Genomic DNA, 24,280 nt, shown 5'->3' on the forward strand with positions numbered 1-24,280 from the left:
AAGTCAGTGCACAGCATCACTGGACTACACATCATAGTGGAGCACCAAAATGTAAGTCCCTTTTCTGTTGTAAATAAATTAATAAAATATCAAACGACAAGGATCTGTTTTATCCGTTATATAAAATAAATAATGAATGTCTTTACATTCTTTCAATGGAATGAATATTTAATTCAGAGAATTCACCTCATAACATATTCGTACCATTGAACTCATAAACATTCTTTATTTCTATATTATTCCTGCAAAAGGAGGATCTACTAAATATTTAGGGCCCGAGTAGGAAAAAGTCCTACAAGGACCCTATTGTAATTGCGCTGTTTATTATTCTCACTCTTGAAATCGAAATTTCGGCCTCTTCCCATGCTCAGAAACTCACCAAACTTTGCATAGTCATCCGGCCGTATCCGAAATTCGATATTTTGGGGGTGTCGCACATTGTCGCAGTGAAATGGTGAAATAGCGCCCCCTAGAAATGTTCAAAAACCCCTCCACATTGGGGTTTTTTCATCGCAGCCTCACGAAATTCGGTACACATATTTACCATGCCAGGATGCACAAAAAAGTCTCTTACTGTCATGGTGAAATGTCAACAGGAAGTCGGCCATTTTGATTTTAAGTTTCGATTTTGAGCTAATTTTTGCCATTTTTGGCCATTTCCACTACTTACATTTGAACGAACTCATCCAATCATCTTCAGATTTGGTCAAGATCATCATGACCCCATGGTGATCAAAAGTTATCAAAAGAATGTAATTAGTTCAAAAGGCGTGGCTGCTAGGGGTCGTCAAACTTTGGCGAGCTTTTCGGAGCACGCTGTTTCACTTCGAACGGCTGTCACGCCCACATACTTCATCGTAGATCCTTCAAACTTGCTGGACATGATGAGGGCTCCACCCTGAACGTGTGCATATATTAACATCCCACCTGCGCCATAGCGCCCCCCGGTGGTAACAGGTAATGTCCTATTTTTACTTTAAGAGTTCCTGATGTCACATACTTAACCCAATCAACTTCATTCCACTTCTAAAACATGCGGAACAAGTTGGTGAATGTAGGCGATGAACGCCGTGAAGTTACGAGTAACGGCGTCCATGTGGCGACATGCCGAATATTGCCCATTCGCCATGAAATTACGCTCTTCCTTTTGACGGCTTTAATTTTGTCACATCATCATGAAAATTGATACACAGGTCGAGCATGACAACCTCTTACAATTCATAGGGGCGTCGCCCATGGGCGGGGCAAAATGCCTCAATAGCGCCCCCTTGAAACTTTCAAAAACCCCTCCCCATAGGGGTTTTTTGTAGTAGGGAGATGAAAATTGGTACACGTGTGACTTGCATAGACGCATAAAAAAGTCTCTTGCACCATGGGTCTACTCCAAACAGGAAGTCGGCCATTTTGAATTTTCTTCTCATTTTGAAATGATTTCCACATGTTGTATTTGAACGAACTCCTCCTAGGGATTTTGTCCAATGCACTTCAAATTTCTTTCACAGCATCCAGAGATGATACTGACCAAAAGGTATCGAAAACGTTTCTCTATGTTGAAGCCATTTTGACCCTTTGCCATGGAACATTAAGTCATGATAACTCCTTCATGCTTTGCCTGATTGACTTGAAACTTCACGTGTGATGACAGTTGGCCCCTGAACACACCTGGCCCCTCTGTTTGTACACTGAGCGCCCCCTAGTGGATGAACCATCAACATGTCATAACTCGTTGATGCGTTGTGTGATTTGTTTAAAATTTTAACTGTGTGATGAGTGGTTGCCCCTGTATGCACATGCCCACATGTGGTCACAAGGGCACCCACTGGCCTGGGTAGGCGGTCGCGCGGAACGAGGGCCTGTATATGACTGCTTGCAGTCCTAGTGATGTATTGTTTTTCTGTTGGGGTGCCAAAATTTATGCACCTGCCTAATTTTGTTTAAAGAATTATTGCACACTTTCTGTAAATACTATAAACTTTATTTCACTTCTCAAATATGTCTGTGTTTGTCTGCAATATGAAATATTTAACTGAAATTTCTGATCCAAAGAACCAGTGATTTATAAAGGAAAATCATGGAAATCATTAGGGGGCCCAAACTTTAACATGCAACTGTGTGTGTGTATATGTACAATGACAAAGTTTCATTTCTATTCTAAGAGACCTGTGTTGTAATCTGTTCATGAAGGAGTTTGTAGTGCCCAGTTGGTGGTAGGATCGTAACTCAAGCAGACGTTCTTATTCATTTTTCCAACGGCGAAGTGACCAAGGCACATTGGCTCAGTTCCAATGCGAGCATTGAAGTCCCCCAAAAGTATGATTTGGTGGCTGCCTGGGATGATGTCTCTGACGAGTGAGTTCAGACTGTCATAAAACTCACCTTTGGCTTCAGGTGTGGGTGTGTCCACGCTAACAAGGGAGACGGGGCCTGTGGTGGCGTTTAGCTGGAGGGCGAGGAACCTTCCAGTAGCTTTACTGCTGAGCTGAACTGTAGGCAAACGACGGCTCTTAACTGCAAAGCTAACACTGTGCTCTCTTCTTTCGTCTGGGCCTTTTCCTGCCATCAAACAGTTCAAATGTTCTCTTTTCGAGTGCCTGAATCTGGCAACCGTCTCTCTTGTAAAGTGGCCGTGTCCATGTTCGGCCTCCCTAATGCTGGTGTTGTCGAAGTTAAATCTGGACAGCAAGTCTGGACGTGCCATGTTAACCTTAAAATACGCAACAACAAGCTATAACGTGCAAAAAGCTAATGCTATAACTGGCACATTAAGATTTCCCACATGCTAATGTTGACATGCTACTGCTAACACCCCTTTATGTTAGCATTATTATTGTAATGTTACGGAGCACTATCTTACCAGTAAGCACTCGCTGACGAGTATGCTAATGTGGTGAGCTCAGAGTCTTTGCTAACACAATATTGATAACACGCTAATACCCGTGTTTTCAGTTACAGTAAAAGTAGCGCCATAATCGTGCTGTATGATGCATTTAAAAACTCCGCTCTAATCAGCTTCAGCAGAAGGTTTTTGTGTCTCTGTAGTTATTTTTATGAGTGCTGCTGAGTCATGATCCTCAGAAACATAACCAACGATTTCATCACATGCAGCCAGAACAAACCGCTTTATTACCGCCGTGTGTCAGCAGGTTGTCAGCAGTCTGACTATGTAAAAACAAACATTTAGATGCTGTGAGGATAAAATTACCATGTTAGCATGTATCATAACATTATGCTAACAGATTCTTGTGATGAAATGTTGGCAACATGTTCATCAAGATTCTATTAAAATGCTAATATACGAATGCTACAAACCAATCTAAAACACTAATTGCTGAAGAATTTTAATTTCATGTTATTTAAATGCTGCCATGATAATGTAGCGTGCTGCACTCTCATGTGGGCCATTGCCAACATTATCATGGTTTTATTGCTGTAGTAATTACAGTAGCATGTAGCATGGCCCAACACTACTTTTAGTATGTCTATATTAACATGTAATATTGGTGCAGATAATTGTGTTTCCATAACAGAGTTTCTCCAGGTAAATCAAACATATAAGCTGTTTGTGTTGGTTGTTTTAATGTAATTTTTTATTATTTAACCATGTGTGGAGAAACCAGCAGGAGGCGCTGTGCAGTAGTAGTCGGTAAACCTCACTCCCCAACAGCTAAAAGGACTCTCTGAACACAAGGCCAGAGCGTGGGTTTTAAGCTTCTAGTTAAACAGTCTGCAAGTGGGAGGAGTCAAAAATCACACGCAGAGCGAGCTGCTATGCATGCATGCTAACGCAAGTGCCTGCACACCAGTGGTGCGCACATTTCCCATAATCCGATAACAGATAATTATCGAAGATAATGTTTTCATTATCGGATTATCTTTTTAGATAAATTTAAAAATTACCGTCCGATAACGTACTAAACTAAGATGAATAGTGAAAAACATTTTTAAAACTGTTAAAGCTGTTGAGACCTACCTGTTAAAAGTTTCCTAATAAGCATGTTGTTCTACCCTCTGCAATCAGAAACCACTCTGTCGTCTGTAAACAAAGGAGAACTGGTGACCAAAAAAAAAGTCATTTCCTTTAACACCATACTAATATAATCGCAATGTCACCAAGTCATCCAGAGGCATACATGTTTAACTTATGGTTCAAATTTTAACCACTCATTTTAGACAAGTTATTTAAAATTATTGTCATGTCTGAAGTTTATAAAGTGAAAATATCAGATATATGTTTTCGTTTTAAAGTAATGTGCTAATTTTTAAGGTTTTGTGAGCACATGCTGTGCCAGGCAGCAATGCATTATGGGTAGCATAAGGTAATCTCAGACGTTCACGACAGGACAAATGCATTTCAGACACTCTGTTCAGGGTCCACAGATAACAGCATTAAACTCTAGTGCCTAAAACTCTCATGAATATATTCTCTGGGTTTATAGACGTTAGTGTATTTGCGTTTGTTAAATTCCACGCATCTTAAATGTAGCAGACACGGATTATCTGGAATTTTGTTTGACATTTTTTCAAGGCCGCTACTGCCATCTACTGGCCAGGAGTGTTCATGGCAGTATTAAACGTCTGGGTACATGGCTGCTCTCAAAGTGTTGGTATTGTCCATTGTCCAGGCGCTTTTTGTGTGCATATATGTTAACTTTGTATTCTAAAACTACGGTTAGAAGTAATTCCGTCTCCTTATCGGTCCACATGAACGAGGTTGGCGCCATGTTTTTAGTTTTTGTGGAAGTGACGACAAGAGAATAAGGCTCCTGATTGGATAGAATTTTAATCAGTACCGCCACCCAAAGGTTTGGCAGACTAATTACAACACATTTATACGGTTCGATGTGGATGGATTTTTTTTTTTTTTTAAACGACATAGTGTGGATGAAGTAATTCCCCAAACTGAAAGGGTAAGATATTCAGTTTTACAAATACCCGACAACATGTGTACATGGCCTTATGTCTGTGAAAGGCACTATATAAATAAATGTACTTACTAATATTGAGTGCACGTTTTACAACATCATAAAAGTTTTAAAACATGCAATTGCGATGACACTTCCAGGGCTCCGTAAAAATGCCTGTTTTTACAAATAAAAATGGAATATTTTACAAAAGCACATTTATCTTTAAACCAACACACGTCACATTAACGTGTTGGTTTACATAATGGATTACTGAACCAATCACTGTTTAGCACTTTTACCCAGAATGCTTTGCGGTCTGTGTTTGTTACAAAACCTCAGAATTAGTGCCTTATTCAACATTAAAAGATATATGTTATATTTTAACTTTGTACAAATCACAGAATTGACATTAATGGAGTTATTCTATCAGTATTTTCAAAAAACCATAAGTTAGTATGACTTTATTTTTCAAGACCTCCGCCTGACCGGAGTGTTGAAATTGATAGGGAGCTGCTCTTATGGCTGCTCTTGGTGTGCCTCTGTGGTGGGAGAGCTGTTGTAAACAAGAGCTTCCAGCAGGGGCAGAATGTTGAAAGAAAAATGATTATGATTAGTAAAGAGTTGATTTCTTGGGTGCTCGCAGGATTTGTCTGTGCTGCTTCCTGCAGAGGGCAGCGTAGTCAGACATTCTTGGTTATTCTTTAGGTTTTTTACTGCTTTTGATGCTTTCGATCGTGTTAAAAATCAATTACAGCTCTTTAGTAACTGCAAATGTCCCATAGACAACACCGGAATTTATCGGTTATCGATTATCTGTAACTTCTGATACATTTTTTGAGTGGTTTATCGGTTTATCTTTATCAAAGATAACTTTTCAGTTATCTGTTATCAAAGTTAATTTTTTGGTTATCTGTGCCCACCACTGTCGCACACTGATGGCATAGAGACATGTGTCGTGTTCACAGTTTGAGGAGAATTTGTTGTTGTTATTTGTTCTTAGATTTTACTAAAGTGTTGAACATGTTAACCTTTTCACCTGATGGTGGCGCTAGATGAAAAGTCTGTTTAGTTCGCATTTGTCATTTGGCAGGTAAAGTGGCGTTTGTCCAACTGGTCGACCTGCTGAACATTGAGGTGATCACGCTCAAATCGAGGCCACACCCACTTCAGATTTGGTGCCCCACCCTGTATGACTCCACACCCAGTCGCCTCCTCTGCCGATTGGTCCAGCACAGGTGGGGCGGAGAGAGAATTTCTGATTCTCTTTTTAAAATCATTAAGGAACAGAAGAAAAATGAAAAGTGACAAATGTTGAGCTGAAGATGTTTTGCAGGGCCTTTGTGATGGCATATGACCTCATCATCCTGGTGAACGCGGTCTTCATTGGCCTGGACGAGGACGACCCACTGATCGCCAACTCGGAGTGGGTGTTCTTGGCGCTCTACCTGCTGGAGATCCTGCTGAAGCTCTATGCCTTTGAACCCCGGGCTTTCTTCTCCAGGCACAACTTCTGGAACTGGTGAGCCGTGGTACAGCAGAGGAGACTGTCTCAGACCAGGTTCCCACATACTGATGTAGCCCCATCAGAACATAGTTCAATTACCAGAAGGACGCCATCTGATCTGCACGTTGTATTTCAACACATCAGACCACGAAAGGAGAATAAGCACAGTTATCGCTCACTGACATCAGTCATCTGCTCCAGCTTCACACCTTACCGCCGCACTTCCTCACACTGAGTTACACTCGAGAACATTTCCATCCACTTCTCTTAATTTTATTAGACCTTTTTTACTGTGGTACGATGGATGTGTCCATCAAGTCAGACTAGATGTACTGATGCACCAAGACCAGAGAATTGCTGTAATTACACATAGAAACTTGCTGAACTCTGATTTATTGCAGATAGTTTGAACCTAAGATGGGCTGAGGATCTTTAGTTTTTCAACAAATGAATGAGGGGAAAATATTGAAATGTTTAAAAACAGTATCCCTTAAAGAAAGAGTGGAAGCGATTTGTATATTTCTTCTTCTAGATTTCATAATATCATTAAATGACTCAAGGAATTTCAGTGTGTAAAGCGCAAGGACACAAACCTAAACTGAATGTCTTTTTAGTGTTGAAAAAGGAGGACCAGCGGTGCAACACAGAAGTCGGTGCAAAAAAGTTTATTAAAGGTGAAAAAACAATGAAGAGACTAACGTTTTGATGTAAAAATTGCATCTTCTTCAGAGTCTTAGCTCAAGGACTGTGAGGAAGATGTAATTTAATTTTTGTTCTTGCACCTTTAATAAATGTTTCTGTGTTGCACCAGTGGTCCTGCTTTTTCTACAAGTCTATCCTGACCTGGTTGTACCGGATTTTTGTGCTTGGCAGAAGCGCGGAGAACTTCCCCTTTTTTGCTTTGACACGTCTTTTTAGTGTTGTCAGAATAGAATAGAATAATTCTTTATTGTCCACCGATGTAGAAAATTGTCTTTGGCTCATCAGCACAAAAAAGACAACACTAAAATACAAACATAGTCATACAAACACACGAATAAAACAAAGATTAGATACATAAAATACATGGAAGTAAAGGAAGAAGTAGAATAAGACCTAGTAAGATAAATAAAACTGTTGGGGAAAGTGTAGTGACACGGACCCACAACAGGGGGCGCAAATGAACGGTCAATAGATGAGCCAAAAGGTAACAATTTAATGTTGTGAATGTGCACAACGACTATACAGACAATCTCAGAATCTGATAGCAGTCAATACACAAAGGTGACATGTGGGCAGGCTCGAGGATAGAAGACGTCTGTCCTGAGAAGAGCCGGAACCACACGATTTCTGCCGCCACGCCTCCCCTGGAGCCACGCTTTTTCCTCTTCCCCAGACATTTAAGAGGCCGTCGGATTTCCTGACAGTCCGCAGGTAGACAAACTGAAGGAACCCCACCAGGTGAGCGAAGTGACAAAAGATGCTCTCTGGTGTAGGTAAGGAAGCTTTGCCGGCTTGTGAGGCAGCTCCCGTGCGCAAACGCTGATAGGCAGAAAATGATCCACAGCAACGAACAAATGAAACATTACATAGTGGTAAATGCTTCACTGTTACAACTTTTTTTTTTTTTTTTTTTTTAGAATATGTTGCAGATTTGAAATGATGAAAATGAACAAATGAAAAGCAGTTGACCAGAAAAATCTCCCACAAAATATCTTGAGTTCAAACTGTCTGCAATTAAACAGGCGCCAAAGTATGTTAATGTAAGAAACTCTCTTGGTGTTTTTAAAAATTTTTCTTCACTTTCTTTTCTTTTTTGATCCATGGTTGTGAAATGACACACATTCATGAGAATTACTGTAACGCCTCTAAAATCCCATCTGTCTACACGCCCTGACCTGATATGTGAGAAGTATCGTTGACTCCAGACCACCTTATCACTCCGTCGTGTCTCTGAATTGACAGCAGTTCATCTTGATCTTGGAAACATTAATTAGAAATGATAATAATTATTAAGACTCTAATGTGAGCCATCAGGCTCAGTATGTAGTGTTGGGTTTTGGTCTACTTTTACTTTTTTACCTCATGCAATGTTCAGGTTCACCCCAGCTGATAGTGGTGCAGCTTAGCTAAAGTTTCCATAACTATTGTGCATTTTCTGATAGAAGCATGGAATTTGGTACACATATAGGCAAAGCTGTTCCAAATAAAACTGGATATTGAGCCATCGTGAATTTTGGATGTCATCCATAACAGCCATTTTACAAAAGGAATATTGAAAAATACTCCAATCATATTGAAAACTACACCACATTATGTTTCTGATCATAAAGATTCCAAAAAGGTATAGTTTGGACAATCTGTGACTGAATGTTATGGGGTAAAAACAGCAAGAATGGTGACAAAGGTCAGTTTCAGTTTGTACAGGGGTCAAAAGTTAAAGTTGCTCCAATTTTGTTAAAAAAAAAAGTGATAAATTATTAGTTGAGTTAATCAGGTTTGAAAAAGGAATAGTTTGCACCAAGTGTCATATTTAGTTATCATGTTCTAGGGTAACATATGTCACATGTGCAGTGTGGGGACGTATGTCTGACTGGGACGGTGCAGTTTAGAGGCTTCTGAGCTCACCTCATAACCCCACATCTCCTGATGTTCTTAATATTTACTGAGGTGAGGGTGTGTGTGAGTGTGAGCATTGTTTTTGAGGATACACACACGAACTTTGTTGTGCTGTTTTACTGGGCAGTGACAGTAAAGGTGATTCTGATGTCATAGAATCCAATGGACGTCGACCTTGTTTGACCTTTACTTTGGAGACCAAACATGGAACACAATCAAAACTATTCCATATATTAATTGTATTCACTCAACCAATAACTTGCATCACTTTTTTACAAAAATTGGAGCAACTTTAACTTCTGACCCCTGTACAAACTGACCTTTGTCACCAATCTTGCTGTTTTTTTTTGTGTGTGTGTGTGTGTGTGTGTGTGTGTGTGTGTGTGTGTGTGTGTGTGTGTGTGTGTGTGTGTGTGTGTGTGTGTGTGTGTGTGTGTGTGTGTGTGTCCAACTCCAGAACATTCAGTTACAGATAGTCCAGACTATACATTTTTGGAATCTTTATGCTCAGACAAATAATGTGAACTAGTTTTCAATGTGATTGGAGCACTTTTCCAGTATTCACTTTGTAAAATGGCTGCCATGGTAACCACGATGACAGTTCACAATGGCTTAATATCCAGTTTCACTTTAAATAACTTTATGTCTGTGCCTAATTTGGTGCTTTTATCTCAAAATGCACGTTTTTTGTTGCTGTGCTGCCTCACAATGAGCCAGACAGAGTCTCTTATAGAAGCATCACTTTGGAATATTAACAGGGGCTTAAAAACGGACGTTAATTTTTTAAATATTGTCTCGATCTCTTGACTGTTTAATGTTTTGATCTGGACTCAGATTCGGTACAGGTGGTCTTGTCCCCTCATGACAAATGTCCAGTTGGGACTCTGGACTTGGAGACAGGAGCGATCCTCTGAGCATGACAGACAGGATTAACATTTGCAGAGATCAGATTTTAGATCTTGACTCTCGGGTTGTAACTGACCTCAGCAGACTTCAGATCAGATTCAGAACCAGATGTCTGATCCAGTCTGATTGTTTTCCTTTGGTCTTCTCGCCGTGGTGTGAGGTTGGCCTGGTGGGTTTTTGTTTTCCACAAGTCCTCTTTATTTGTTCCACTTCGCGTCTGCTGGGACTCCTCACCTGTGTGGGCGGGGCTTATTCTATGTGTTGAAGTCAGGCTGATTTGAAATGTTTGCTGCTGATGTCATAATTTCCTGAAGTTTAAAGTTCAGTCCACATCCATTTTTCGCAGTGTATCATCATCTCGTCTTATAAGCACCAGGTACGTGAGAAATGCTGTTTCAGATGCTTAATAAACGCTACACACGCATGTTTGCTTCAACAACCTACCAGACATTTATTCCCTCAAAAGCAGCTGCTTCATATTGAATTTTGGGCCAAAAAGTCTGAAAGTCAAAATGATAAAAAGCCAAATGAAGTGAAATGATCCAGAAAGAGGCAGAGCCTAGAACACTGCTGTGGGGGTCTCCTCAGAATAAAATATGTCTGCTGCTTCAGGTGGACTTGTTTCAAAATGTTACAGGCCAGAACCAATGATATTATTTTAATTAAACTCCATAACAGTTTATCCTGCTGAGGAGGAGGAGATGTGGATAGGCAGAGCCTGGGATAGGCTCCACCCCCGTGACCCTTAACTGAAATAAGATGGGAGGGAGGGATAAATGGATGGATGGATGATCTCCTTGTTGGCAACACAGTAGCTGCTGCACGAACTGCAACAAGTCAGGTTACGATGTTAATGGCTCCACCCATTTAGCTAGACCATCCACGCCTGTCGCTGTAGTCACCACAGTGTGTTTAAGTTTTCCTGCTAAGACTTAAAGCTGCAGACGAGTAGATCCTCCCATTTTATAAAAATCTGTTTAAAATAAATAGTGTTTTGCTTTCAGGCTCTTTTGGAACTAAATGAATCCAGTGTTGGCGGCCAAAACTCTTGATGCAGCCTGCTGTTTTCTTCTCTGCGGTCGCCAGCTTAAAAACATTGCGACTTCCTTTTATTTTGGTATTTTTCTTTGTTTCAGTAGGGCGACCCCTGCCGGCAAGCCAGTGGAACTGCATTAGCAACTTATTTGTAGTTTTTTTTTTTTTTTTTTTTTTTTTTTTTGGCATGTAAAGTTAGAAAACGCAGTGAATACAACCCCTGGCAAAAATGATGGAATCACCGGCCTCGGAGGATGTTCATTCAGTTGTTTAATTTTGTAGAAAAAAAGCAGATCACAGACATGACACAAAACTAAAGTCATTTCAAATGGCAACTTTCTGGCTTTAAGAAACACTATAAGAAATCAGGAAAAAAAAAAATTGTGGCAGTCAGTAACGGTTACTTTTTTAGACCAAGCAGAGGAAAAAAATTCTGAGGAAAAAATGATGGAATCATGAAAAACAAAAGAACGCTCCAACACATGACTAGTATTTTGTTGCACCACCTCTGGCTTTTCTAACAGCTTGCAGTCTCTGAGGCATGGACTTAATGAGTGACAAACAGTACTCTTCATCAATCTGGCTCCAACTTTCTCTGATTGCTGTTGCCAGATCAGCTTTGCAGGTTGGAGCCTTGTCATGGACCATTTTCTTCAACTTCCACCAAAGATTTTCAATTGGATTAAGATCCGGACTATTTGCAGGCCATGACATTGACCCTATGTGTCTTTTTGCAAGGAATGTTTTCACAGTTTTTGCTCTATGGCAAGATGCATTATTATCTTGAAAAAAGATTTCATCATCCCCAAACATCCTTTCAATTGATGGGATAAGAAAAGTGTCCAAAATATCAACGTAAACTTGTGCATTTATTGATGATGTAATGACAGCCATCTCCCCAGTGCCTTTACCTGACATGCAGCCCCATATCATCAATGACTGTGGAAATTTACATGTTCTCTTCAGGCAGTCATCTTTATAAATCTCATTGGAACGGCACCAAGCAAAAGTTCCAGCATCATCACCTTGCCCAATGCAGATTCGAGATTCATCACTGGATATGACTATCATCCAGTCATCCACAGTCCACGATTGCTTTTCCTTAGCCCATTGTAACCTTGTTTTTTTCTGTTTAGGTGTTAATGATGGCTTTCGTTTAGCTTTTCTGTATGTAAATCCCATTTCCTTTAGGCGGTTTCTTATAGTTCGGTCACAGATGTTGACTCCAGTTTCCTCCCATTCGTTCCTCATTTGTTTTGTTGTGCATTTTCGATTTTTGAGACATATTGCTTTAAGTTTTCTGTCTTGACGCTTTGATGTCTTCCTTGGTCTACCAGTATGTTTGCCTTTAACAACCTTCCCATGTTGTTTGTATTTGGTCCAGAGTTTAGACACAGCTGACTGTGAACAACCAACATCTTTTGCAACATTGCGTGATGATTTACCCTCTTTTAAGAGTTTGATAATCCTCTCCTTTGTTTCAATTGACATCGCTCGTGTTGGAGCCATGATTCATGTCAGTCCACTTGGTGCAACAGCTCTCCAAGGTGTGATCACTCCTTTTTAGATGCAGACTAACGAGCAGATCTGATTTGATGCAGGTGTTAGTTTTGGGGATGAAAATTTACAGGATGATTCCATAATTTTTTTTCCTCAGAATTGAGTGATTCCATAGTTTTTTCCTCTGCTTGGTCTAAAAAAGTAACCGTTACTGACACAATTTTTTTTTTCCTGATTTCTTATAGTGTTTCTTAAAGCCAGAAAGTTGCCATTTGAAATGACTTTAGTTTTGTGTCATGTCTGTGATCTGCTTTTTTTCTACAAAATTAAACAACTGAATGAACATCCTCCGAGGCCGGTGATTCCATCATTTTTGCCAGGGGTTGTAATCTTCAGCAGCTGATGGCTAATGCTGGGCTTCTTTGTTAGAAAAATACTTGTTATTGATGTTAAAAGTGTCTGACACATTTGTGGGATTTTTGTTTTCTTTGCAGGTTCGATACCGTCATCATCCTCGCGGCTCTGATCGCCACAATCATCAATGCAGCAACAAAATCATGTAAGATGGCAAAAAAAAAAATGAACGTGGATTCTGTCAGATTCATGTCATAATCTTTGTTTTATCGTTAAAATGCTAACTAATTAAACAGATGAAAACACACAAGATCAAAGCAATAAAACATGATTATGTTCAGAAATATCAACACATCGAGTTCAAAATATGCCACAATCCACCGGCTGCAGACCTTTTAATCTAATGTAGATTAGTCACTACAATACAAACAGGTCAGCTGTAGCTAGCTAATGTAGACCAGTCACTATAATAAAATGGGTTTGTCATAGCTAGCTAGCTATTGTAGACCAGTCATTACAATAAAAATGGGTTAGTTATCATAGATGGATAGTTAATGTAGAAGAGTCACTATAATAAAATGGGTTAGTTATCATAGATGGATAGCTAACGTAGCCCAGTCACTACAATACAAACAGGTTAGTTATAGCTAGCTAACGTAGACCACTCACTACAATAGTGATGGGTTAGTCATAGCTAGCTAGCTAATGTAGACCAGTCACTACAATAGAAATGGATTAGTTATCATAGATGGATAGCTAATGTAGAAGAGTCACTATAATAAAATGGGTTAGTTATCATAGATGGATAGCTAATGTAGACCAGTCACTACAATAAAAACAGGTTAGTTATACCTAGTTAACATAAACCAGTCACTACAATACAAATGGGTTAGTTATAGCTAGCTAGCTAATGTAGACTAGTCACTATAATAAAATGGGTTAGTTATCATAGATGGATAGCTAATGTAGACCAGTCGCTACAATGCAAACAGGTTAGTTATCGTAGATGGCTAGCTCATGTAGACCAGTCGCTGCAATGCGTTTATCATAGATGGCTAGCTTACGTAGACCAGTTGCTACAGTAAAAATGGGTTAGTTGTCATAGATGGCTTGGTCACATAGACGAGTTGCTACAGTAAAAATGGGTTAGATGTCATAGATGGCTAGCTAATGTAGACCAGGCACTACAATGCATTTGTTGTCCTAGATGGCTAGCTAATGTAGGCCAGTCGCTACAACGCATTTGTTGTCACAGATGGCTAGCTCACGTAGACCAGTCGCTACAGTAAAAACGGGTTAGTTGTCACAGATGGCTAGCTTACATAGACCATAGGCACTACCATAACTAATCTAACCAGTGTAGTTACTGCAGCCATCTTGAAAAATTGGTCTGTTGGTCTTTTAAATGATGAAATAATCAACATGTCATCTGGTGATGTTGGGCAACTAAGATTTTGACTTTATTGAAGCATTTGAGCAGATCTCTGTAACATAAATCGTTATTATGGTTATTTTCACTTGGACATACAGTAACGTGTAAAAACATCATAACACAGCAATAACATGATAATAACGTGATGTAGAACAGTAATGGCATCATATAACAGCAATAACATGATGTAGAACAGGAATAACATATAACAGTAATATCATATAATAGTCATAACGTGATATATAACAGTAATATCATATAATAGTCATAACGTGATGTAGAACAGTAATAACATCATATAATAGTCATAACGTGATGTAGAACAGTAATAACATCATATAACAGTAATAATGTGATGTAGAACAGGAATAACTTCATATAACAGTAATATCATATAACAGTCATAACGTGATGTAGAACAGTAATAACATCATAACAGTAATAATGTGATATAGAACAGGAATAACTTCATATGACAGTAATATCATATAACAGTCATAACGTGATGTAAAACAGTAATATCATATAACAGTCATAACGTGATGTAAAACAGTAATAACATTTAACAGTAATATCATAAGTCATAATGTGATGTAGAACAGTAATAACATTTAACGGTAATATATGTCATAACGTGACGTAAAACAGTAATAACATTTAACGGTAATATATGTCATAACGTGACGTAAAACAGTAATAACATTTAACGGTAATATATGTCATAACGTGACGTAAAACAGTAATAACATTTAACGGTAATATATGTCATAACGTGACGTAAAACAGTAATAACATTTAACGGTAATATGTCATAACGTGACGTAAACCAGTAATAACATTTAACGGTAATATATGTCATAACGTGACGTAAACCAGTAATAACATTTAACGGTAATATATGTCATAACGTGACGTAAACCAGTAATAACATTTAACGGTAATATATGTCATAACGTGACGTAAACCAGTAATAACATTTAACGGTAATATATGTCATAACGTGACGTAAACCAGTAATAACATTTAACGGTAATATATGTCATAACGTGACGTAAACCAGTAATAACATTTAACGGTAATATATGTCATAACGTGACGTAAACCAGTAATAACATTTAACGGTAATATATGTCATAACGTGACGTAAACCAGTAATAACATTTAACGGTAATATATGTCATAACGTGACGTAGAACAGTAATAACATTTAACGGTAATATATGTCATAACGTGACGTAGAACAGTAATAACATTTAACGGTAATATATGTCATAACGTGACGTAGAACAGTAATAACATATAACGGTAATATATATATGTCATTACGTGACGTAGAACAGTAATAACATATAACGGTAATATATATATGTCATTACGTGATGTAAAACAGTAATAACATATAACGGTAATATATATATGTCATTACGTGATGTAAAACAGTAATAACATATAACGGTAATATATATATGTCATTACGTGATGTAAAACAGTAATAACATATAACGGTAATATATATATGTCATTACGTGATGTAAAACAGTAATAACATATAACGGTAATATATATATGTCATTACGTGATGTAAAACAGTAATAACATATAACGGTAATATATATATGTCATTACGTGATGTAAAACAGTAATAACATATAACGGTAATATATATATGTCATTACGTGATGTAAAACAGTAATAACATATAACGGTAATATATATATGTCATTACGTGATGTAAAACAGTAATAACATATAACGGTAATATATATATGTCATTACGTGATGTAAAACAGTAATAACATATAACGGTAATATATATATGTCATTACGTGATGTAAAACAGTAATAACATATAACGGTAATATATATATGTCATTACGTGATGTAAAACAGTAATAACATATAACGGTAATATATATATGTCATTACGTGATGTAAAACAGTAATAACATATAACGGTAATATATATATGTCATTACGTGATGTAAAACAGTAATAACATATAACGGTAATATATATATGTCATTACGTGATGTAAAACAGTAATAACATATAACGGTAATATATATATGTCATTACGTGATGTAAAACAGTAATAACATATAACGGTAATATATATATGTCATTACGTGACGTAAAACAGTAATAACATATAACGGTAATATATATATGTCATTACGTGACGTAAAACAGTAATAACATATAACGGTAATATATGTCATAACGTGACGTAGAACAGTAATAACATTTAACGGTAATATATGTCATAACGTGACGTAGAACAGTAATAACATTTAACGGTATATAGTCATAACGTGACGTAGAACGTAATAACATATAACGGTAATATATATATGTCATACGTGACGTAGAACAGTAATAACATATAACGGTAATATATATATGTCATTACGTGATGTAAAAACAGTAATAACATATAACGGTAATATATATATGTCATTACGTGTATGTAAAACAGTAATAACATATAACGGTAATATATATATGTCATTACGTGATGTAAAACAGTAATAACATATAACGGTAATATATATATGTCATTACGTGATGTAAAACAGTAATAACATATAACGGTAATATATATATGTCATTACGTGATGTAAAACAGTAATAACATATAACGGTAATATATATATGTCATTACGTGATGTAAAACAGTAATAACATATAACGGTAATATATATATGTCATTACGTGATGTAAAACAGTAATAACATATAACGGTAATATATATATGTCATTACGTGATGTAAAACAGTAATAACATATAACGGTAATATATATGTCATTACGTGATGTAAAACAGTAATAACATATAACGGTAATATATATATGTCATTACGTGATGTAAAACAGTAATAACATATAACGGTAATATATATATGTCATTACGTGATGTAAAACAGTAATAACATATAACGGTAATATATATATGTCATTACGTGATGTAAAACAGTAATAACATATAACGGTAATATATATATGTCATTACGTGATGTAAAACAGTAATAACATATAACGGTAATATATATATGTCATTACGTGATGTAAAACAGTAATAACATATAACGGTAATATATATATGTCATTACGTGATGTAAAACAGTAATAACATATAACGGTAATATATATATGTCATTACGTGATGTAAAACAGTAATAACATATAACGGTAATATATATATGTCATTACGTGATGTAAAACAGTAATAACATATAACGGTAATATATATATGTCATTACGTGATGTAAAACAGTAATAACATATAACGGTAATATATATATGTCATTACGTGATGTAAAACAGTAATAACATATAACGGTAATATATATATGTCATTACGTGATGTAAAACAGTAATAACATATAACGGTAATATATATATGTCATTACGTGATGTAAAACAGTAATAACATATAACGGTAATATATATATGTCATTACGTGATGTAGAACAGGAATAACATATAACGGTAATATATATATGTCATTACGTGATGTAGAACAGGAATAACTTCATATAACAGTAATAATGTGATGTAGAACAGGAATAACATCATATAACACAGTAATGATGTGATGTATTATCTCTGAATGATATACCCTTAAAAGAAAAGAAAACCCACTGATAAAATACGGCTGGGAAGATAGACTGTGCTATAAACTAACGATTGATGCGTATCAATGAAAATAAGGAGCTCTTACAACTGAAATATCTGCCTTGAAAGTTGACATTTAAGATTTGATAAATGCCGCCATTGACATAATTTTAACCAATCAGAAAAAACCCTGGATCGCCTGCGGCACTGCTGTGACATAGCATGAGCACAAAAAGCCACAGATGGCGAACAGGCTCTGATGTAAAAGTCCTCTCTCTCTCCCCTCCCTTGCTCTCTCTGTCTCTCTCTCACTTGCCATTTTCCTGCTGAACATCGAACCCTTTCAACTGTAAAATAAACTTAATTTCTACATGTATCATCAGTGCTCACGGGAGTAACTGGATAAAAATTGAAGGGGTTTGGTGGTTTTCCCGTTCAGCGGGGAGAAAGTGAATTTCTGTTCGACTATCCTCTTCAGCTGCGCTCTGAGCTGTGGCTTCACAGCCCCGAGACATTAAAGAGGCTGATTTTCAGGAACAATTCAGTTCATTTTTCGGAAATTCCATGCTCTGCGGCACGGACCGTTTGAACCCGAGAGCCGGGCGGACGTTTGCTGTTACCGGTGGATTAAACCTCGTCTCTGGTGCGATGCACGGAAAAAAACAGCTCGCCTTCAGCGCAGAAACCACCCCCTTCCCTTCCTCTCCTGCTGTTCAGTAGTAAACAGGAGAGAGCAAGCAGCACGAGAGAGGTTTCACAGATGTGGTTTCTCTCCAGTATCTGAAAATCCTCGTAGGAAATTTGCTGTTACCGGTGGATTAAATCTTGTCTCTGGTCCGGGATTCCGGAAGTAACAGCTCGCTTTCAGTGCAGAAACTTTCCTCCTCCCCCTCCTCTCCTGCTGTTCACCAGTAAACACAGCAGGCAGTGTGAGAGAGGTTTGCACAGACGTGATTTCTCTCCAGTATTGGAAAATTCCTCAGGTTGGATCAGGAAATTCCGATCCGCAAATTATGTCTATATTGGAACCTGATACCAAAACTGGGATGTTGGTTGCTGCTTATGTGCTTTGCCCTTTCTGTACTGAAGAGCGACACTGGCAGAGTGTAGAACCTCTGTGCCCATGTGATGTCACAAATCGCTGTTATAGCAGCCAACATGGCCGCCTGCTGGTGGCTTTAGACCAGCCCTATAATAACGCTCTTAACTTTAACATAAGTGATCACACATGCCTACAACTTTTCATATGGGCTCTCAATATCATAATCTACCAATCCAATTGTGAATTATCAGTGAGTTTTCCCTTAAACAAATGATTTAAAAGACAGACACAGTTTGTATGTTTAATTTAGTTTCCAGTCCTATTTACTGCCAGAGTTCCGACTTTTAAACTCTGATAAGACTGAAATGATGGTTCTTGGTCCAGTGAGACATCGGCATCAATTGGACCAGTTAACACTTAGCCTAGGCTCGTGTGTCATACATCACACTGACAAAGTGAGGAACCTTGGAGTAATTTTTGATCTTACATTGTCCTTTGGCCTCCACATTAGAAACATTACGAGGACTGCTTTCTTCCACCTGCAAAATATAGTGAAGATTCGTCCCATCCTGTCTATGGCTGATGCTGAGACCCTGATTCATGCGTTCATCTCTTCTAGATTGGACTACTGCAATGTTCTATTTTCTGGGTTACTGCAGTCCAGCATTAGGGCTCTACAATTGGTTCAAAATGCTGCAGCCAGACTTTTGACATGAAGCAGAAAGTTTGACCACATTACACCCATTTTGGCGTCTCTTCACTGGCTTCCTGTCCCAGTGAGATCAGATTTTAAGGTTCTGCTACTAGTCTATAAAATTGTTCACAGACTGGCACCACCCTACCTAGCTGACCTAATTAAACCCTATGTACCGGCCCGGGCTTTGCGTTCTCAGGGTGCAGGACTACTCTGTGTCCCTCGGGTGAATAAAAAGTCTGTGGGTCACAGAGCTTTCTCTTATCGTGCCCCTGTTCTGTGGAATGATCTCCCTGCATTAATAAAACAGTCAGATTCTGTGGAGACTTTCAAGTCCAGACAGAAGATGCACTTATTTTCCCTTTCATATGGCTAGCATACTGGTATAGTACTCTTTTACTGTGCTTTTTTTTTATATATTTTAATTCATTTTATTTTGTTTTCTGAATTGTTTTGTGTGAAGCTCCTTTAGGTGACTCTGTTGTGATTTGGCGCTATATAAATTTAATTGAATTATGTTTAATTTAGTTTCCAGTCGTATTTACTCATTCACACTGTCTGGACATGTGACACCTGTGAAGTTGTTTGTTTGTTTGTTTGTTTAGCGGGCGGGTACACCAGCCGACAGATTCTGGACATCGTCTTTATCCTGCGAGTCCTGAGACTGATCCGGGTCGTGGACAGCATCCAAAGGTTTGACCTTCTGTCTGATATCATCGTCCACACACACACACCAAACTGCAGCAGTCACATGAGGACATTTAGCTGGATGTAATTGGTGTTCACACCAACGTTCACACATGAATTCTGAATCCTGGTTTGTTCTTAAAAGCACAGAAACATCTTCAAGTAAGGACAGCAGTGGACCTCCAGGGGGCAGTCATGAGCCTGTGTGTAATTTGCAGCTGTAAATCCAAACCTCAGATGACTGAATGATCTGTTCTGTCTCTGCCAATAACAAGAAACTCAAATTGAGAGTCAGTGAGGTGTTGACAACAGAAACAGACATGAGTTAGTCGGCGACCGTCCCACCCGACAACTGAAAAACGACAAAGAGAGACGTGAGTTAGTCGGTGAGCGTCCCACCTGCAGCGCATGGCCTCGCTTCACCGTAATTAAATAAATACATTAATGCTTTCTCAACAAAAACCTGAGGTTTTGAACTGAGGGCAGACTGTGTTTTAATTCTAACTGAGAAGTTCCTGGGTCCATCTGGAGATAAGCTTTGGAGACACTTACAGTAGTGTTCAGAATAATAGTAGTACTATGTGACTAAAAAGATTAATCCAGGTTTTGAGTATATTTCTTATTGTTACATGGGAAACAAGGTACCAGTAGATTCAGTAGATTCTCACAAATCCAACAAGACCAAGCATTCATGATATACACACTCTTAAGGCTATGAAATTGGGCTATTAGTCAAAATAGTAGAAAAGGGGGTGTTCACAATAATAGTAGTGTGGCATTCAGTCAGTGAGTTCATCAATTTTGTGGAACAAACAGGTGTGAATCAGGTGTCCCCTATTTAAGGATGAAGCCAGCACCTGTTGAACATGCTTTTCTCTTTGAAAGCCTGAGGAAAATGGGACGTTCAAGACATTGTTCAGAAGAACAGCGTAGTTTGATTAAAAAGTTGATTGGAGAGGGGAAAACTTATACACAGGTGCAAAAAATTATAGGCTGTTCATCTACAATGATCTCCAACGCTTTAAAATGGACAAAAAAAAAAAAAAAAAAAGACGCGTGGAAAAAAATGGAAAACAACCATCAAAATGGATAGAAGAATAACCAGAATGGCAAAGGCTCACCCATTGATCAGCTCCAGGATGATCAAAGACAGTCTGGAGTTACCTGTAAGTGCTGTGACAGTTAGAAGACGCCTGTGTGAAGCTAATTTATTTGCAAGAATCCCCCGCAAAGTCCCTCTGTTAAATAAAAGACGTGCAGAAGAGGTTACAATTTACCAAAGAACACATCAGCTGGCCTAAAGAGAAATGGAGGAATATTTTGTGGACTGATGAGAGTAAAATTGTTCTTTTTGGGTCCAAGGGCCGCAGACAGTTTGTGAGACGACCCCCAAACTCTGAATTCAAGCCACAGTTCACAGTGAAGACAGTGAAGCATGGTGGTGCAAACATCATGATATGGGCATGTTTCTCCTACTATGGTGTCGGGCCTATATATCCCATACCAGGTATCATGGATCAGTTTGGATATGTCAAAATACTTGAAGAGGTCATGTTGCCTTATGCTGAAGAGGACATGCCCTTGCAATGGGTGTTTCAACAAGACAATGACCCCAAGCACACTAGTAAACCAGCAAAATCTTGGTTCCAAACCAACAAAATTAATGCCTCGCAGATGTGAAGAAATCATGAAAAACTGTGGTTATACAACTAAATACTAGTTTAGTGATTCACAGGATTGATAAAAAAGCAGTTTGAACATAATAGTTTTGAGATTGTAGTATCAACAGCAGATGCTACTATTATTGTGAAAACCCCCTTTTCTACTTTTTTTTACTAATAGCTAGGCCTGGGCGATTTGGCCTAAAAATAAAATCTCAGATTTTTTCAGAAAAAATTCTATTTTCGATTTTTTCCGACCCCCCCCCCTACTTTTTAAAAGTAAACATTTAATACAAATGACAAAGATAACTCAGAACAAGTTTTGCTTTTATTTGATCAAAAACTTAAAACTAACCCCTACTTACCTCCTGGAATTGAAGCTCCAACTGTTCTTTTGATTTAAAAAATACACTTTGGTAAATTATTCCACCAAAGTAAGCTGGTTTTTAGTGGGAGTTTGCGCTCTTGTTCCCCTTCTAAAGTGTAGCATTTCTCCCACGCAGCTGGATGCCTCTGTTTTAGATACTGGAATAAGTCTGTTGTGCGGCTGCGTTTTGTTGCGATGGGCTTTCAGGGTTCGCCCCAGAAATTTTTAGTATAGCCGTGTTGTTGGTAATTATCGCCCGAGGTGGCGCGCTGTGAGTCATTTTGACTGATTTTAGATGCATTGAAAGCAAGAATAATAGACCAAAAAAAAGGACACTTATGTTGTAATATCAAAGTTCTTTTTGCATGTTTCTGTCTAAGTTAATAAAATATATAACATTGAAAAGTTTAAAAACACATTAATATTTGATGGACATATTATTTAAAAATGACACACTGTACCTTTAATCCAGTCAGACAGGCAGAGTTTTACTGTCATGTTGACCGTTTAGTTTTTTCTTTTTAACATTTCTGAGTGGGATTGCAGACATTTTAAAAACAATATAACCCCTAATTGTCTTGTTTGTACAAGAGCTAAACCTGGGCTGATTTGATTGTCAAATCAGAATCAAATTTATTGCAAAGTAAGTTCTCACATACAATTAAACATTGCAAGGTTTAACTACTCACTCTCTACATTAAATTGGGGACTCCGTGTGAGGTGCCATTCATTCCAAATAATTAAATTAATGTAATTCATTACATTTATATTGGTGCGCCCGTGTGAGGCGATTTAGAAGTTCATGCCACACCCAATAACTGAAAAACAACAGAGACGTGAGTTAGTCGGTGATCGTCCCACCTGACAAGTGAAAAATGTCTGTGAACGAGTACATGTCAACAAGCAAAATGCATGCGCACGCAACAAAAGTCCAAACTGAATGTGTTCATAGAGTCACGTACCTGATTTTGTCTGCTGCAGTGACAAGCTTCTTAGTTAGTACATGTTAATGAGTTACTGGTTGCCACCATAATAGTAATCAGGGTACAGATTACTTTAGCAGCTGTTTAGTGACAAGTGCGTTTGTGACAGAGGTCAGCAGGAGTTGCTGGGCACATGGTCGTTAAACCACTGGGGTTGCTGTGCACGTGATCAGTAAACCGTAGGGCTCGCTGTGTGTGCGGTCGGTAAACCGCTGTGGGTGCAGTCAGTCTGGCCACAGATGGTGGAGCCTGTAGGTGTTGGCCTTCTGTTCAGAGCGCCTGCCTCCCACACTGGAGATGGTGAGTTCGTGTCCTGAGTGGAGCGAGAGGAAAGAACATAATACACAGTTCAGAGATTAAACACGTCCGACATGTTGGATGGGATATGTGCTTTTAGTGATGGCACCTTCACTGTCCGTGGATTCTTAGTGTAGCATTATTGATATTGCACATACAGTTTGAAGTCTTTTGGAGGTGGTGTAGATTTTAAACGAGGTTCCGGTTTCCGTCATGTACCTGACTGTACCTTCTTCTCTTTCAGATTCCGTACTATTATCAACACGCTGATCCGGATCGGACCGGCCATCCTTACTTTTGGCCAGCTCATCATTGTAAGTGGCTTTGGGTCACACTAGGAACAGACTGAAGGCACTGGAGCTCTGTCGTGTTAGCGAGTTAGCGACGGCGTGCTGTGACCTTATAGTACTCACTGTCTGACATGGGCTCGTGGATGAATTATGTAATTTTTAATGTCAATTTACTGTCTTAATGTATTTATAAATTGTTTAGGTTCTTTAATATACACACTTATTATTATTTTATTTTTAGTTCTGTTTTGTCATTTGATTTTTAAATGGACCACAGTGGAAATAAGTGTTTTCACTTTCTTGTGTCATCTGTGTATTTTTAATGTATTTACAGTTAGGTTATATACGTGCTTACATTGAACTTACTAAATAAAATCACTTACTGCCCCCTGCTGGGATGGAGTGTGAGTC

The 24,280-nt window shown here is 38.2% G+C and overlaps 1 protein-coding gene across 3 annotated transcripts in view; it reads left to right on the forward strand.

Annotated features, from left to right (window-relative positions):
- The window catches only part of tpcn3 (two pore segment channel 3), a 49,328-nt gene that overhangs the window by 15,130 nt on the left and 9,918 nt on the right, over nucleotides 1-24,280 (forward strand). For 2 of the 3 annotated variants that reach the window (XM_034189266.1, XM_034189268.1), the window contains exons 10-15: nucleotides 5,995-6,139; nucleotides 6,238-6,423; nucleotides 10,259-10,288; nucleotides 12,942-13,006; nucleotides 20,190-20,277; nucleotides 23,824-23,893. In XM_034189266.1, the coding sequence (XP_034045157.1) occupies nucleotides 5,995-6,139; nucleotides 6,238-6,423; nucleotides 10,259-10,288; nucleotides 12,942-13,006; nucleotides 20,190-20,277; nucleotides 23,824-23,893 (584 nt within the window). The remainder of the gene's footprint in view (nucleotides 1-5,994; nucleotides 6,140-6,237; nucleotides 6,424-10,258; nucleotides 10,289-12,941; nucleotides 13,007-20,189; nucleotides 20,278-23,823; nucleotides 23,894-24,280) is intronic. The other variant, XM_034189267.1, reaches the window with a different exon arrangement.

The sequence above is a fragment of the Thalassophryne amazonica genome, chromosome 15, assembly GCF_902500255.1.
Source record: "Thalassophryne amazonica chromosome 15, fThaAma1.1, whole genome shotgun sequence".
In the NCBI taxonomy this organism is placed as follows: Eukaryota; Metazoa; Chordata; class Actinopteri; order Batrachoidiformes; family Batrachoididae; genus Thalassophryne; species Thalassophryne amazonica.